Genomic DNA, 18,591 nt, shown 5'->3' with positions numbered 1-18,591 from the left:
TGGGTCCTTCGAGCCTGCTCCGCCATTCGATAAGACCATGGCTGCTCCCCATAACCCTTGGCTCCCCTGCCTATCAAAAATCTAACTCAGCTTTGAATATAATTAATGACCCAGCCATTGCTATGTTCATCTTCTGGGATATACTTCACATTTTCCGATCTGTTGGGCTGGACCTAAATTTGTCATTTCAAGAACATTACTCTGCTTCTCCACATTTTTCCTAATTTAACTCCACTCTGCTGTTTTCCCGAATAAAGTTCTTGTTGTCTGCTGGTTCACAGAACATACATCCGTTTGTTTTTGGACCATACTCCATTGTTCTGATATCCGAATCAAACGTTGCTCTTAATCTGGCACTTGAACTGATCTTTTCTCATCCACTGGCTCCCAGATGGGTCTTTGCTGTTGCAGACTTCAAACTGAAACTTCACTCCCTCAATTGCTCATAAACTAGTGCACTCCACTGTTGTCTATTGCCTGAGAGCAACCCCCTTCCCAGTCTCGTCCTCGTATATTGGAATGGTTACCTTTCTCATCAACTATGACATTAAACAGGAGCGGCATGGTGGCACAGTGGTTAGCACTGCTGCCTCATGGCACCGTGGACCCGGGTTCGATCCCAGCCCCAGGTCACTGTGCAGTTGCACATTCTCATGTCTGCGTGATGTCTCCCAAAGATGTGCAGGGTTGGTGGATCGGCCACGGTAAATTGCCCCTTAATTGGAATTTTCTTTTAAAACTACCACCTTAAATTCCTGTCATGCTGCACCTAGCTCTCTGCCCCTTATCTGATAATCAAATGCGTCTCCATTTCAGTTTCCGTGCACATATTGGCTGCTCGGACCCAAGTTCTCCATTCTTACTTTTCCTCTTCCTCAATCTCTGGTACCTGCTTTGCCTTATTCTTCTTTGTATCCAGCCATACTCCTCCAAAATAGTTTCTAAGCAATGCACTCTAGAAAATGAGCCACGACTGCTAGATTGATGATGGCTCTACTTATATACTGCAAGATTTTAAAAGATGGATTTACAGGCTTTCGGTGCAGAACCAAGTCTATCCTATAATCAACCAAATGCGTGTTTGTGAACTGTATGTGATTTTGAGTTCATATGTTTAATACGCTGCCACTGTTATTATAGCAGCTTACATGGTAATATAATGCTGCAGGATACTAACAGACTAAAATAGCGGACAGAGAAATTTCATTAAGTCCTCACATGCTAATGTCAGCATAATTTCAACGTTCAAGTTTCTTAGAACTTGTTCTGTATTTTGAAATATTGATAAAATGATTATATTTATTATGTTCTTGGTGACATTCATTCCTCTTTCATACCAGATGCTATTATACAAGTGTAAACAGAATTTTTAGGTGGACGTGGTGATTTTCAGTTAAACGCCACATTGAGCAGTTTGCAAAATGTCTGCCTGATGACGCGCCGGAAGCCTGAAGTCTTTTTATGGTCATGCCTCATGACCAGAATATCTGTGAGTCACTGGTGTTGAAAGCCAACTCATTGATGGGGGCAGGGTAGAGGCAGAAAATCCAGTGACTCCTTCACAAATCGAGGTAGAATTGATGCATGGAAGAGGCAAAAAGTGGCTGGCAACAGGTGGGAGGTTTTGGAGGGTTGGATGCGCATGAATGCTCCTTCCTCTTCCACAAAATTCACTGGCAAAGTCTGTTTCTATTTTATTCGTTTTTTTATGACCTGCTTGCAGTAGTCCCTTTAAAACTGGATTGGCCATTCAATGCGTTCTTCTCCATGCAAAAACAAAATTGCACCAGATCCTAAATAGGGCATGGAAATTCAATCTGTGTATTTTAAGTAGACTCCTATTTTGTGGCTAGTTCAAACATCGCAGTCAGTGCTGGAGGTGGGCAGGAAGTAGGTATTTCTGCATCGCAATTTTCAGTCAACTAATGCCCCATTTCCACCTGAAAACTTGGGATGAAAATAATTCAGTTACATCAGAATTTGCAATGTTCAGCATTTCAGCAGTAGAATGTCAATTGTCAACATCAAGTTGCTGAAACATTTTAATTTAGCAAGTATTCTTTTTTTTAAAAAATATATTTATTAAAGTTTTTTAACACAATTTTTCTCCCTTACAAATAACCCCCACCCGTAACAACAAAAAACGAGAAATTGCGCAGAGCAAGATATATACATGGCAAGATGATATATTTACACAGTTTTGTACACTGGCCCTCACCCATACGTGCCAGTTTCCCCAACCCTTCATGTTATCTCTTGCTCATCCACCCTCCCAGGCAGTTCCCCCCACCCCAGGGTTGCTGCTGCTGCTGACCGACCTTCCTCTAACGCTCCGCGAGATAGTCTAGGAACGGTTGCCACCGCCTGTAAAACCCCTGCGCAGACCCTCTCAAGGCGAACTTAATCCTCTCCAACTTTATGAACCCAGCCATATCATTTATCCAGGCCTCCAGGCTGGGGGGCTTCGCCTCCTTCCACATTAGCAAGATCCTTCGCCGGGCTACTAGGGACGCAAAGGCCAGAATGCCGGCCTCTTTCGCCTCCTGCACTCCCGGTTCGTCCACTACTCCGAATATTGCTAGCCCCCAGCTTGGCTTGACCCGGACTTTCACCACCTGAGATATTGCTCCCGCCACTCCTCTCCAGAACCCCTCCAGTGCCGGGCATGACCAAAACATATGGACATGGTTCGCCGGGCTCCCTGAGCACCTTCCACATCTGATCTCTACCCCAAAGAACCTACTCAACCTCGCCCCCGTCAAGTGCGCTCTGTGGACCACCTTAAATTGTATCAGGCTGAGCCTGGCACACAAGGAGGAGGAATTAACCCTACCTAGGGCATCAGCCCACAGACCTTCCTCGATCTCCTCCCCCAGCTCCTCCTCCCATTTACCCTTCAACTCTTCTACCAGCGCTTCCCCCTCTTCTTTCAACTCCTGGTGTATTTCCGACACCTTGCCCTCCCCGACCCATACACCCGAGTTTAGCAAGTATTCTGATTCACTATTTTCATCGAAATAATCTTCTTATGACAATAAAGTACAAAAGCTTCTCAAGTGAGCTATTCGTGGGAAACTGAGGTTGGAAATCCTGCTTTAAAATAGCAGAATGCCCCTTTCCATCACACAACTGATGACTTGTGAATGGAACTCAATTAGCCACACATTCCTGCAATTTCTTTTGGCTGTTAAATGTGGAGAAAAAAAATGTTTTACATTTGAGAGACATGTTGATAACTTCACAACCATTATTTGATTTGATTGATTTCAGTATTTCCAAATAATCTACAAATTTGTAACCACAGGTTGTAGACTCAGGACCTTACATACGATTTGGTGCATCATCACCAATCCCACTAGTACACACAGAGTGACTATTTATACAAACTGGTGTAATACTTTATGGAAAGAATTAAAATAATATACTGTATTCGCAAAGAGACCATTTTCTCAGCTGCAAATCGAGAGATTTGTATTAAAAGAACAGTGCCATACTTCTGTGAGAATGAGCTGCTCAGTGAACAAAGATCTTGATCATTTTTCATACCTCTAACTCCTCCCTTATATTTGTTCTTGATGGCTGCGAGGCTGATGGTGTCGTCACCTTCTTCCTCCTCATCGTAGCGGTCAGGTTCCAGGTAGGAGGAGCTAAGGCCTCGCTGACTCTGCTTCTCTCTCATTCTGCGTTGCTGTGACTCCCTTCGAATAGAAGCCTTCAGGCGCTCCTCCTCTTTCTGTCAAGGCCAAAAGTTGCTTTTACACTTCTATGTCACTTCAAAGTGCATATGGATACGCCCCCCATTGATTTTTAAAAAAATATATATTTTATTCAAATTTTTTGGCCAAACATAACAATACAAAGTTTTTCCTTTTTAACAACAATAAAGCAATATAAATAACAGTGGCCAGTTTTTAACAAATAAAAAAATAATATATAAACAAAAAACTAAATGGCAACTGCCTTATCAAAAATAATTACTCTCCAAAAATACAATCCAACAGTCCAATATACATTACCTAATACAAATATCTATACATATACAGAGACATCCCTGAGAACCCGCCCGGGTCCTCCTCCCCCTCCCCCCCCCCCCCCCCCAGGTTGCTGCTGTTGCCTTCCCATTCCCTCTATCATTCTGTGAGGTAGTCAATGAACGGCTGCCACCGCCTGGTGAACCCTTGAGCCGAACCCCTTAATGCAAACTTTATCCGTTCTAGCTTTATGAACCCTACCATGTCATTTATCCAGGTCTCCACGCCCGGGGGTTTGGCATCCTTCCACATAAGCAATATCCTACGCCGGGCTACTAGGGACGCAAAGGCCAAAACATCAGCCTCTTTTGCCTCCTGCACTCCCGGCTCTTCTGCAACCCCGAATATAGCTAACCCCCAGCTTGGCTCGACCCGGACCCCCACCACCTTCGAAAGCACCTTCGCCACCCCCACCCAGAACCCCTGTAGTGCCGGACATGATCAGAACATGTGGGTGTGGTTCGCTGGGCTTCTCGAGCATCTCCCACACCTATCCTCTACCCCGAAAAATTTACTGAGCCGTGCTCCAGTCATATGCGCCCTGTGTAGAACCTTGAATTGTATCAGGTTTAGCCTGGCACGCGAGGACGACGGGTTTACCCTACGTAGGGCATCAGCCCACAGCCCCTCCTCAATCTCTTTCCCCAGCTCTTCTTCCCATTTCCCTTTCAGCTCATCTACCATGATCTCCCCCTCGTCGCTCATTTGACTGTATATATCCAACACCCTACCATCCCCCACCCAGGGGATCACTCTGAGATCACTCTATCCTGCACCTCCTGCGTCGGGAGCTGCGGGAATTCCCTCACCTGTTGCCTCGCAAAAGCCCTCAGTTGCATATACCGAAATGCATTCCCTTGGGGCAACCCATATTTTTCCGTCAGCGCTCCCAGACTCGCAAACGTCCCATCGACGAACAGATCTCTCAGTTGTACTACCCCAGCTCTTTGCCATGCTCCAAATCCCCCATCCATTCTCCCCGGAACAAACCTATGGTTATTTCTTATCGGGGACCGCACCGAGGCTCACCTCCCTCCCTTATGCCGTCTCCACTGCCCCCAAATTTTTTTATGTTGCCACCACCACTGGGCTTGTGGTGTGTTTCTTCGGGGAGAACGGCAACGGCGCCGTCACCATTGCTTGTAGGCTGGTCTCCTTGCAGGACTCCATCTCCAATCTCTTCCACGCCGCTCCCTCCCCTTCTCCCATCCACTTACACACCATTGAGATATTGGCGGCCCAGAAATAATCACTTAGGCTCGATAGTGCCAGCCCCCCCCTATCCCTACTACGCTGCAAGAACCCCCTCCTCACTCTCGGGGTCTTCCCGGCCCACACAAAACTCATAACACCTTTCTCAATTCTCTTGAAAAAAGCCTTCGTGACCATCACCGGGAGGCACTGAAACACAAAGAGGAATCTCGAGAGGACTACCATTTTAAACGCCTGCACCCTTCCTGCCAGTGACAGGGACACCATGTCCCATCTCTTGAAAACACCCCCCATTGATAACAACACTATCCCAATAAATGCAAATACTTTAAGGGAGGGCACCCCCATTTCAATCATGCTCAGTCAGGTTTGTCTACCTTTATCATTTCAGAGCGCTGGGATTCAGGATCTCTGCCAGCCATGGGAAGGATTCGAATCTTTTGTGTTTTTGAACACCTATCTGCCAGAGACAGGGTCATCTTCCTGTGGGTAGCGCTGTCTGTGGAGTGAGGCCTGTGATACATTGGGATAAAGATGGTTAAGTGGCTTTATAATGGTGAACTTAGATGCTGACTTAACTTTCTAAATGGCCTGATAAAGGGAACATTTGTTTACTTTAATTTGTACAGTTTAACACAAAGGCATTTAACCAGATTAGAATATGAAACCAAAATACTGATACATTTCAAGGCCACTTTTCATATAAAACCGTTTCCATTGTAAAAGCAGTCTTTTTGTTTAAAAGATAAATTGATCCTCATCAAATATTTCCACTTAAGGTAAACATTCTTTTAGGGCAGTGTGTTACTCACACAATGTTTTCACTTCAGTTTATTAGACACCCGATTAAGTTCTGCAATTTCAACTCCTGAGGGTTCAACATACCTGAAGGTAAGCTTGGTTTTGAAGACTGCCTGACCTTGCAAACCAGTTCCCTGCCTAATGAAAAGATGGTTATGATCCCCTTGAAGTGGAGCCTTGTAGACATCAAAAACTTCATTTCCGAGATGCAAGGACATACTACAATAATAAAAGAAATGATAATTACTTGAACGCTGTATGCAGACAGTGACAGTTTTCCATGCTGGCTTTGGTGCCTTGAAATAACATACAAATTCACAAGTCATCGAACTTTAACATAAGAACAGTTATTATTGCTGAAAAGGGAGACATCTTGCTGAAGTTTTTCATCTCGCACTCATCAGGACAGGCAACATAATGCCAAATTTCAAATAATCACGACAATCTATACCACAGGAGAAAAGGGATGCTGATTTGTTGGCAAGTCGACTCTGACTGGCCACGGCGATGTCATGGAGAAAGCAACACAAACTATAGGCTCCCCATTTTTCTGGGTATTCAACAATGGCACAAAGTATGAACATATTATTTTTGTTTACAGAGAACGTGTCCCTGCGTCTGAATGTATGCTGCTATCAAGCAAAAGCAGACCACATTATAAGCTTGACTGATTATCTTAAATTGGTTGGTGGTGCAGCTAGTAGCGCACTCAGGATTTTTCAGCAAATCTTGCCTAATCATGGGCTGTGCTCTTGCTATTACAAGGTCAACTGGGCACTTTTCATGTCCAAATGTGGTGGTTTTGGCAATGAGATGAATTGCCAATCAATCAACACCTTTTCTCCTGTAATACACATTGTTATCATAATTTGAAATTTGACATTCTTGCATTTGTCCTGTAAGTGCAGGATGAAAAGCTTCAATGACATGTCTTTCATTTCAGTAATATTCAAGTTCTGAAACAGTTACTTATTCTTTAGGGAGTCAATTGTGTGTTAAAGAAATGAATTGATTCAGGCAGAAGACTGTCGATCAAGCCAGCCTACCTTTCTACACTATTTCCTTGATTGCTAATAACCTTGAACCCATTTGCTGACAAAAGTTGGCAATGTCAGATATCTATCTAATTCCGATTTCATTCTTCAAAACAATAACAAAAAAATTTGCTAAAGTTTTGAAAATAAAGTTGCTCTCTACCCATTTTCAAATAAGTTCCGGCACAGTACATATTATTAAATGGCCACTGTGATGAGCAGGCAACCCGGCAGTATTACTCTCCATTAAACACTAGGACACAATACAACTGTGTTGCTGAAAGAGCTGATCTCCATTTGGCATAGCTGCCTGTCAACTCATCTAAGACTATGCAAAAAAAAAACATCTAAGACTGTGCACTCACCAGATAGGGAATTTAGAGCAGCACGGTAGCATTGTGGATAGCACAATTGTTTCACAGCTCCAGGGTCCCAGGTTCGATTCCGGCTTGGGTCACTGTCTGTGGGGAGTCTGCACATCCTCCCCGTGTGTGCGTGGGTTTCCTCTGGGTGCTCCGGTTTCCTCCCACAGTCCAAAGATGTGCAGGTTAGGTGGATTGGCCATGCTAAAATTGCCCTTAGTGTCCAAAATTACCCTGAAGTGTTGGGTGGGGTTACTGGGTTATGGGATAGGGTGGAGGTGTGGACCTTGGGTAGGGTGCTCTTTCCAAGAGCCGGTGCAGACTCGATGGGCCGAATGGCCTCCTTCTGCACTGTAAATTCTATGAATTCTATGATCTATTAGTGGGAATTCCCAAGCTCCTCTTCCACCTCTCCCAAAACCCTAATGTGCACTATATAATACTAGTGAACCAAACTGCTGAGCCACCAGGTACCCTAATAGTTACATTTTAAAATAGTCTTTCTCCATGTAATCCAAAATTGTGGAACTTCCTCCCACTAGAAACAGTTGATGTTAGCTCAATTCATGCTTTTGCATCTGAAATTGATAGATTTTTGCTGGACTAGGGTAAAAATAACAAAGGCAGATGGATCAAGTTAAAGACACAACTTAGCCATGATCTCAATAAATGGCAGAACAGACCTATCCCTGTTCATAATTATAAACTAAATTAGGGAAGTATGTTCAGAAAATAATGTTGCTTTTATAACATTCTCTTTTTTCAACAAATTTAGAATATCCAATTCATTTTTTTTCCTATTAAGAGGCAATTTGGCGTGGTCAATCCACTTACCCTGCACATGTTTGGGTTGTGGGGTGAGATCCACGCAGACAAGGGGAGAATGTTCAAACTCCATAAGGACAGTGACCTGGGGCCGGGATCGAACCCAGGTCCGCAGTGCCGTTAGGCAGCAGTGCTAACCATTGCGCCACCATGCCGCCCTAACGTTATTCTCAATTGGGGGGGAATACATTCACACAACGGTTTTGTCAAGACCCCAAAATAAATGAGGGTAACTATAATGTAATGTAACTCTTTGTTAGTAGCATTGCTGCTTAAAGGCAACATTAAAAATAGTTTTGTACTTCAGAAAATAATTTGTATTTGATAGTGCAGATATGTGAGGCAGTTTCAGTAACAGCCTATCTGCAACTAAGCAAAGTCAACACTTTAAATATAAAAGACTAAAAATAGCCCTGGTGATCTATTAGGATCGTGGACGAGAAACCCAACAATTTGCAATTTGTAAAACTGTGAGGGATGGATACTTCATCACAGGAGTGATAGCAGTGACCAATAGGTATCGTATGTTTTTAAAAAAAATTTAAGAGTACCCAATTCATTTTTTCCAATTAAGGGGTAATTTAGCGTGGTCAATCCACCTAGCCTGCACACCTTTGGGTTGTGGGGGCGAAACCCACGCAAACACGAGGAGAATGTGCAAACTCCACACGGACAGTGGCTCAGAGCCGGGATCAAACCTGGGACCTCGGCACCGTGAGGCAGCAGTGCTAACCACTGAGCCACCGTGCTGCCTATGGTATCTTATGTTAAAACAAACTTCAATTTAAACACAGAATCAATCACATCAGCAACCAAGTAACAGCTTTCCAATTAACAGTTTCAATAGTTCTTAAATAAAAATAATTTTTTAAACTTACTCCCTACACCTGCAACCATACATATATTCTAATTAAGCAAACCAATATAGTTCAAAGGCTACTTATAAATAAAGTTAACAATCAGGTTTGCATGCTTTTCTCTGTGCAAAGACCTTGGAGGGAACTTTCCAGGAGCCAGCTGAATACCTGTCTTATCAGATAAAATGCTATGGAAAACTGCAAACTACAGGCGGACCTGGCTCCACCCTTTAATTACATCATAAGGCATTCTTCGGTCTCCTCCCACTAAGATGATTATTCAAGACTAAGCACCATCCCTCATAAATTATCTACACCCCAGGGATCCTCCAAAATCAAATAATTATTCTATTAGCCATCTATCTGTAAACAAATAAATGGTTAAAAAAAAAATCAATTCCCTCACTTTTATGACCCCTTAATCACAGCTTTAGCAGACATACTGCCTGTATGTAACATAAACCAGGGTTTTTTAATAACATTACTGCAGCAAGATATAATATATAACAATTTCTTAAATTCATTTCACATTTTCGGTTTGCATTGTTACAAAGAGTCATTTTTTCCAATGTCTGTCTTTTAACCGTAAAACTTTCACTAGCTGGGGAGCAGATTTTGGGACAGACTTTTAAGAACTTACATATCCCCACCTGATATCAGAGCCTCGAAAGTGCGCAGCATAAACTGAGGATCTCAAAATAAAGTTTGCAAAACTGATAGGGGCAGCCATCAGGTCGTGCATTTCTATAAATGCATTACTTTTGAAAGGGGCTCCACTGCTTAATTGCTGCTACTGATGGGAGACATAATGCCAAAGGGTAACCAATCAAAATATCTAGCGCTCTGTCTCACACTCGCTCTCATACACACAATTACATGAACACAAACACACATATTTGTTTGGCTTTTAAGAAAAGTAACATTCTTTCTACATTGCCGTGGCCATAACCATCAATGCAGGTTGAATGAGCAGACTGTGTGCTCAGCATTTTTTTAATGCATGGATATGTGACAAATAACTATAAGCAAACTTAAAACAGGATCTTCAGAAGAAATCAGAACATATTCAAGTAGAAATACAAAATATTGAGTTGTGCAGCCCTCGTCATCTTGGTCAGATATTTTAGTCTGTATTTGTAATGAATATTACTAACCTTCCATCTGACCATTTTACTATTCGAGCATTACTTTCGCGAGTTTCATTTCCCTCTTCATCTTTACGCACTCGCCAGCGAATTGTGTTTTCAACCTAAGACCAGAAAACAAAATCCAATTTGAAGATGTCAATAACTCGGGTACTTCCTTGATGAGAAAGTTCAATCCACACCTCCCCCACCCTCCAAAACAAATCACATGCAGCAAAATCTCAGCAATCAGGTGAGTTTACCACTTATCCTAAAGAGTAGGCATTACCTTTAGTTTAAGTCTTGTTCTCCCTTCTTCATCCAACATTTCCTCATCTTCAAATTCATCTTCATAGTATTGGGGATCAAATGGTCTAAAGCAAAAACCCACAAGGAAAGATTATTTAAAAATGACTACAAACTTACTTACTCACTCTTCCAACTTCTTCCATCGGGCAGGAGATACACAAGTCTGAGACCATGCACGAACAGACTCAAAACAGCTTCTTCACCGCTGTTACCAGACCCCTAAACGACCCTTTTATGGACTGACCTGATTTAACACTACACCCTTGTATGCTTCACCCGATGCCGGTGTTTATGTAGTTACATTGTGTACCTTGTGTTGTCCTATTATGTATTTTATTTTCATGTACTTAATGATCTGCTCGCTGCTCACAGAAAAATACTTTTCACTGTAGCTTTGTACACGTGCAATAAACAAAATCCAATCCAATCCAAACAACCTTAGCTCTTATAGTATGTGCTTAAGCAAGATGATTATAAAATATGAGCAGTAATCCTGACGCATCCTGTGCAAATTGACAGGGAACTCACAAAACCACCAAGTGAATCAGGCAGATTCAGACATGAATTGTTTTCAGCTAACTACTGGAGCGCATGGCAAAGAATAAATAGTTTTATAAAAAGGTCAATGCAGCCAGAACTAAGATTTATCTTCTATCACAAAACATGCAGCTTTGTGATACAGTCAAATTGACATTAATCAACGTAATTTAGTAAAGGAAGTGCTTCCTTTATCTTATCTCAGAGTTACTTGCGTCAGCATCTATACATGCATCATAAGACGATAAGAAATAGGAATAGGACTAGGCCCTCCAGCCTGTTCCACCGTTCAATAGGATAATGACTGATCTGACATTCCTCACGTCCACTTTCCTGTCTGTCTTTTCCCATAACCCTTAATTGCCTTACTGATCAAGAATCTATCTCAGCCTTATATATACACAAGGGACTCTGCCCCCCATAGCTCTCTATGGCAAGGAGTTCCAAAGACTCATACCCTCTGAGAGAAGAAATTCCTCCTCATGAGGAATTTACCCTACTTAGGGCATCTGTCCATAGCCCCTCCTCGATCTCTTCCCCCAGCTCCTCTTCCCATTTTCCCTTCAGCTCCTCTACCATCGCCCCCCCCTCGTCTCTCATCTCCCTGTATATTTCGGACACTTTACCTTCTCCAACCCATGCCCCCGAAATCACCCTATCCTGGACCCCTTGCGTCGGGAGCCGCGGAAATTCCCTCACCTGTTGCCTCGTAAATGCCCTCACTTGCATGTATCGGAAAGCATTCCCTGGTGGCAACTTATATTTTTCTTCCAATGCTCCCAAACTCGCAAACGTCCCATCCACAAACAGGTCCTTCAGCTTCCTAATTCCTGCTCGCTGCCAACATTGAAATCCCCCATCTATCCTCCCCGGGACGAACCTGTGGTTATTCCTTATCAGGGACCACACCGAGGCACTCATCACTCCCCTATGTCGTCTCCACTGCCCCCAGATCTTCAAAGTCGCCACCACCACTGGGTTTGTGGTGTACCTTTTCGGGGAGAACGGTAGCGGCGCCGTCGCCAGCGCTTTTAGGCTCGTTCCCTTACAGGACGCCATCTCCAACCTTTTCCACGCCGCACCTTCTTCTTCCCTCATCCACTTACAGACCATCGACACATTGGCAGCCCAATAGTAGTCACTCAGACTCGGCAGTGCCAATCCCCCTCTGTCCCTACTGCGCTGCAGGAACCCCCTCTTTACCCCCGGGGTCTTTCCCGCCCACACAAAGCTCATAATGCTCCTGTCTATTCTTTTGAAGAAGGCCGTTGTAATCAGGATGGGGAGGCACTGAAACACCAAAAGAAACCTCGGGAGGACCACCATTTTAACCGCCTGTACTCTGCCCGCCAATGACAGTGGCACCATATCCCACCTCTTAAAGTCCTCCTCCGTCTGCTCTACCAATCGCGTCAGGTTAAGTTTATGTAGGGTTCCCCAGTTCCTGGCCACCTGAATCCCCAGGTATCGAACATTCCTTGCTACTCTCCTCAGCGGCAGAGCATCTATCACCCTGCCCTGTTCCCCGGGGTGCATCACAAAAAGTTCGCTCTTTCTAATTTGTATCCCGAGAACTCTCCAAACTCCCTGAGTATCTGCATTACCTCTGGCATCCCCTCTACCGGGTCCGCCACATATAGCAGCAAATCGTCTGCATATAGTGACACTCGATGTTCCTCTCCCCCTCTAAGCACCCCCCTCCACTTCTTAGAGTCCCTCAGCGCTATGGCCAATGGTTCAATTGCCAACGCGAACAGTAACGGGGACAGGGGGCACCCTTGTCTTGTACCCCTATGTAATCGAAAGTATCCCGATCTTTGCCTGTTTGTAACGACGCTTGCCACCGGGGCCACGTACAAGAGTCTAACCCATCTAATGAACCCCTCCCCGAACCCAAATCTCTTCAGCACCTCCCACAAATAGTCCCACTCCACCCTATCGAATGCGTTCTCTGCATCCATCGCCACCACTATCTCTGCCTCCCCCTCCGGTGGGGGCATCATCATCACTCCCAGCAACCTTTGTACATTGGCATTCAATTGTCTCCCCTTGACAAACCCTGTCTGGTCGTCATGTACCACCCCTGGGACACAATCCTCTAGCCTTGTCGCCATCACTTTGGCCAGCAGTTTGGCGTCTACGTTTAGGAGGGAGATGGGCCTGTATGACCCGCACTGCAGCAGGTCTTTGTCTCGTTTCAGAATTAGCGACATCGTCGCCTCCGACATTGTCGGGGGTAATGTCCCCCTTTCCTTAGCCTCATTAAAGGTTCTCGCCAAAAGCGGGGCCAACAGGTCCATATACTTCCTATAAAATTCCACCGGGAAGCCATCTGGTCCCGGGGCCTTCCCTGCTTGCATGTTCCCAATTCCTTTGATCACCTCATCCACCTCAATCTGCGCCCCCAGACCTGCCACCTCCACCCTCGGGAACTCTAGCTGGTCCAAAAAGTGTATCATTCCCTCTTTCCCCTCTGGGGGTTGGGACTTGTACAGCCTCTCATAGAATGTCTTGAACACCTCGTTCACTTTCCCTGCTCTCTGCTCCATCTTTCCCGTTTCGTCCCTAACTCCTCCAATCTCTCTCGCCGCCCCCCTCTTCCAAAGTTGTTGGGCCAGCAGCCGGCTCGCCTTTTCCCCATATTCATATTGTATTCCCTGTGCCTTCCTCCACTGTGTCTCTGCCTTTCCCGTGGTCAGCAGGTCAAACTCCGTCTGTAATCTTAGTCTTTCCCTGTATAGCCCTTCATCTGGGGCCTCCGCATACTTCCTATCCACCCTCAAAATTTCCCCTACTAATCTCTCTCTTTCTTTACCCTCTTGTTTCCCCTTGTGGGTTCTGATGGAAATCAGCTCTCCTCTAACCACCACCTTCAGCGCTTCCCATACTACTCCCACCTGGACCACCCCATCGTCATTGACCTCCAGGTATCTTTCGATACACCCCCTCGTCCGCCAGTAGTCCCATGTCTAATCGCCAGAGTGGGCGCTGGTCCCTTTCCTCTCCTAGTTCCAGCTCCACCCAATGCGGGGCGTGATCTGAAACGGCTATGGCCGAGTACTCCGTTCCTGCCACTTTCGGGATCAGTGCCCTTCCCAAAACAAAAAAGTCTATCCGGGAATATACCTTGTGGACGTGGGAGAAAAAGGAAAACTCTTTACCCATCGGTCTGGCGAATCTCCACGGATCTACTCCCCCCATTTGCTCCATGAATCCCTTAAGCACCTTGGCTGCTGCCGGCCTTCTCCCGGTCCTGGATCTGGACCGGTCCAGCCCTGGGTCAAGCACTGTGTTAAAGTCCCCCCCCGCCATTAACAAGTTTCCCACCTCCAGGTCCGGGATACGTCCCAGCATTCGCTTCATGAATCCTGCGTCATCCGAGTTCGGGGCATATACGTTCACCAGCACAACCGCCTCACCCTGCAATCTGCCACTCACCATCACGTACCTGCCCCCACTATCCACCACTATGGTCTTAGCCTCGAACGATACACGTTTCCCCACCAGTATTGCCACCCCTCTGTTTTTCGCGTCTTACCCGGAGTGGAATACCTGTCCCACCCATCCTTTCCTTAGTCTAACCTGATCCGCCAACTTCAGGTGCGTCGCCTGGAGCATAATTACGTCCGCCTTCAGTCTCTTTAAGTGCGCAAACATCCTTGCCCTCTTAATCGGCCCATTTAAACCTCTCGCATTCCACGTGATCAGCCGGGTTGGGGGGCCATTTACCCCCCCCCCTCGTCGACTAGCCATCCCCTTTTTTAAACCATCTCCTCACCCAGGTCTCACGCACCCGTCTGTCCCTCAGACGGCGCCCTCCCGTCCCGACCACCTCGTCTCGTATCAGCTCCCCCTTACTCTCAGCAGCAGCAACCTCTCGCGGAACGATAATGGAAAAACAGAAAAGACAGCAGCAACCCAGGGGGGAGGGGGGGGGGTTATTCCGTGTTCTTGTTTTTTCTTAGTTAGTTGTTGATATTTGCTTTTTGTTTATTTCTTTTTCCATCTGATGTTAGTTTCATATATTATTTAAATAACGTTTAATGTATATTCCTTTATCAAGTTGTAAAAACGGAAAATCTTTGTTTGAAAAACTTCAATAAAATATATATTTTTTAAAAAAAGAATGCTATATAGTTCAATGAGATCACCTCTTATTTTTCTGAATTCCAATGAGTCCCAACCTGTTTAACCTTTGCTCATAAAACAATCCCTCCATATCAAGGATCATTCTAGTGAACATTCTCTGAACAGCCTGCAGTGAAATAATATATTTCCTTAGATAAGGGGACCAAAACTGCTCACAGTACTTCTGGTGTGGTCTCACCAGTGCCTTGTACAGTTGCAGTAAGACGTCGCTTCTCTTATACTCCATACCCCCTTGAAGTAAGAGCCAACATTAGATTAGCCTTCCCGAATACCTGCTGCACCTGTGTGCTCGCTTTCTGTGTTTTGTGCACAAGTTACCCCCCCCACCCCCAAGTCCCTTCGTGTTGCAGCTTTCTGCAGTTTTTCTCCATTTACATAATACTTTGTTCTTTTATTTTCCCTTCCAAAGTGAACAACTTCATTTTCCCACATTGTACTCCATTTGCCAACTTTTTTCCCCACTTACTTAACCTATCAATATCTCTTTGCAAACTGTTTGTATCCCTCGCACAGCTTGTCTTTCCACCTATTTTTGTGTTGTCCACAAATTGGCTACAGTACATTGTACATTCGTTTCCTTCCTCCAAGTCATTACTATATATTGTAACCAATTGTAATCCTAGCACTGACCCCTGTGGAACCCTGCTGATTACAGGTCACCTACATGAAAAAGAACCCCTTATCCCCACTCGCTGTTTCCTGCCCATCAGTCAATTCTCTATCTGTGCCAATATATTACCTCCAGCACCATGGGCTCATATCTTATGACTATCCTTTTGTGGGGTACCTTGCCGAATGTCTTCTGGAAGTCCAAATACAACATATCTACTCGTTCCCTCTATCCACTCTGATTGAGGCTTCCTCAAATAACTCTAATAAATTAGTCGGACACAATTTCCCTTTCACGGAGCCAAGCTGACTCGGCTTTTTTAGATTACGAATTTCCAAACATGCTGCTATTACTTCCTTAATAATCGATTCCAACATTTTCCCAACAATAGATGTTAGGCTAATCGGTCTATAGTTTCCCGCTGTTTGCCTACCTCCCTTTTTAAACAGAGATGTCACATTGACAGTTTTCCAATCCTCCGGTACTTCTCCAGAATACAGGGATTTTTGGAAAATTACAATCAATGACTCCACTATTCCTGAAGCTACTTCTTTTAGGATCCTAGAATGCAAGCCATCAAGGCCAGGGGGACTTATCTGCCATTAGCCCCATTGGTTTGTCTTATACTACTTCTCTAGTAATGGTGGTGGTATTTAATTCCTCCCCCATATTCTTTAGTATAAATGGGATTTTCGAAATATCTTCCACCATAATGGGAATTATGTACAGGCCTCCTAACAGTGGTCAGGACCAGGGGCACAAAATGCACCACGAAATAGAAAGTGCATGTCAGAAAGGCAAGGTCACAGTGATCATGGGGGACTTCAATATGCAGGTGGACTGGGTAAATAATGCTGCCAGTGGACCCAAGGAAAGGGAATTCATTGAATGTTTACAGGAGGGCTTTTTGGAACAGCTTGTGATGGAGCCCACGAGGGGACAGGCCATTCTGGACTTAGTGTTATGTAATGAGCCAGACTTGATTAAAGATCTTAAAGTAAGGGAACACTTAGGAGGCAGTGATCATAATATGGTAGAATTCAATCTCCAATTTGAAAGAAAGAAGGTAGAATCAGATGTAAAGGTGTTACAGTTAAATAAAGGTAACTACAGGGGCATGAGGGAGGAACTGACGAAAATCGACTGGGAGCAGAGCCTAGTGGGAAAGACAGTAGAACAGCAATGGCAGGAGTTTCTGGGAGTAATTGAGGACACAGTACAGAGATTCATCCCAAAGAAAAGAAAGGTTATCAGAGGGGGGATTAGGCAGCCATGGCTGACAAAGGAAGTTAGGGAATGCATCAAAGCAAAAGAGAAAGCCTATAATGTGGCAAAGAGTAGTGGGAAGTCAGAAGATTGGGAAGGCTACAAAAACAAACAGAGGATAACAAAGAGAGAAATAAGGAAAGAGGGGATCAATTATGAAGGTAGGCTAGTCAGCAACATTAGGAATGATAGTAAAAGTTTCTTTAAATACATTAAAAACAAACGGGAGGCAAAAGTAGACATTGGGCCGCTCCAAAATGACGCTGGTAATCTAGTGATGGGAGACAAGGAAATAGCTGAGGAACTAAATAAGTACTTTGCGTCAGTCTTCACAGTAGAAGACATGAGTAATATCCCAACAATTCAGGAGAGTCAGGGGGCAGAGTTGAATATGGTAGCCATCACAAAGGAGAAAGTGCTAGAGAAACTAAGAGGTCTAAAAATTGATAAATCTTCGGGCCCAGATGGGCTACATCCTAGAGTTCTAAAGGAGATAGCTGAAGAAATAGTGGAGGCGTTAGTTATGATCTTTCAAAAGTCACTGGAGTCAAGGAAAGTCCCAGAGGATTGGAAAATCGCTGTTGTAACCCCCCTGTTCAAGAAGGGAACAAGGAAAAAGATGGAAAATTATAGGCCAATTAGCCTAACCTCGGTTGTTGGCAAGATTCGAGACTCCATTGTTAAGGATGAGATTTCTAAATTCTTGGAAGTGCAGGGTCGGATTAGGACAAGTCAGCATGGATTAGGCCGCATTTAGAATACTGTGAGCAATTTTGGGCCCCACACCTCAGGAAGGACATACTGGCACTGGAGCTGGTCCAGCGGAGATTCACTCGGATGATCCCAGGAATGGTAGGCCTAACATACGATGAACGTCTGAGGATCCTGGGATTATATTCATTGGAGTTTAGGAGGTTGAGGGGAGATGTAATAGAAACTTACAAGATAATGAATGGCTTAGATAGTGTGGACGTAGGGAAGTTGTTTCCATTAGCAGGGGAGACTAGGACCCGGGGGCACAGCCTTAGAATAAAAGGGAGTCACTTCAAAAAGAGATGAGGAGAAATTTCTTCAGCCAGAGAGTGGTGGGTCTGTGGAATTCATTGCCACAGAGGCAGTGGAGGCTGGGACGTTGAGTGTCTTTAAGACAGAAGTTGATAAATTCTTGATTTCTCGAGGAATTAAGGGCTATGGAGAGAGAGCGGGTAAATGGAGTTGAAATCAGCCATGATTGAATGGTGGAGTGGACTTGATGGGCCGAATGGCCTTACTTCCACTCCTATGTGGAAGTCATAGATAGCAGCTTCAGGGAATTAGTTACACCAAAGATTGGAGATAGATGGGTAACTGTAAGAGGGACTGGGAAGAAGCAGTCAGTGCAGGGATCCCCTGCGGTCGTTCCCCTGAGAAACAAGTAAACCGCTTTGGATACTTGTGGGGGGGGGGGGGGGGACTTACCAGGGGTAAGCCATGG

General features: G+C 44.7%; 1 protein-coding gene across 3 annotated transcripts in view; it reads right to left on the bottom strand.

Moving 5' to 3' along the window:
- The window catches only part of leo1 (LEO1 homolog, Paf1/RNA polymerase II complex component), a 43,803-nt gene that overhangs the window by 6,899 nt on the left and 18,313 nt on the right, over positions 1 to 18,591 (bottom strand). For all 3 annotated transcript variants that reach the window (XR_011933880.1, XR_011933881.1, XM_072470635.1), the window contains exons 6-10: positions 10,536 to 10,620; positions 10,277 to 10,371; positions 6,129 to 6,263; positions 5,621 to 5,756; positions 3,547 to 3,733 (exon numbers count right to left, since the gene is read on the bottom strand). Coding sequence is in view for 1 of the 3 variants with exons in the window: in XM_072470635.1 (XP_072326736.1) it covers positions 3,547 to 3,733; positions 5,621 to 5,756; positions 6,129 to 6,263; positions 10,277 to 10,371; positions 10,536 to 10,620 (638 nt within the window). In the remaining 2 variants the exon portion in view is untranslated. The remainder of the gene's footprint in view (positions 1 to 3,546; positions 3,734 to 5,620; positions 5,757 to 6,128; positions 6,264 to 10,276; positions 10,372 to 10,535; positions 10,621 to 18,591) is intronic.

The sequence above is a fragment of the Scyliorhinus torazame genome, chromosome 12 (assembly GCF_047496885.1).
Source record: "Scyliorhinus torazame isolate Kashiwa2021f chromosome 12, sScyTor2.1, whole genome shotgun sequence".
NCBI classification, from domain to species: Eukaryota; Metazoa; Chordata; class Chondrichthyes; order Carcharhiniformes; family Scyliorhinidae; genus Scyliorhinus; species Scyliorhinus torazame.
This window is presented reverse-complemented; position numbering and strand designations above follow the sequence as displayed.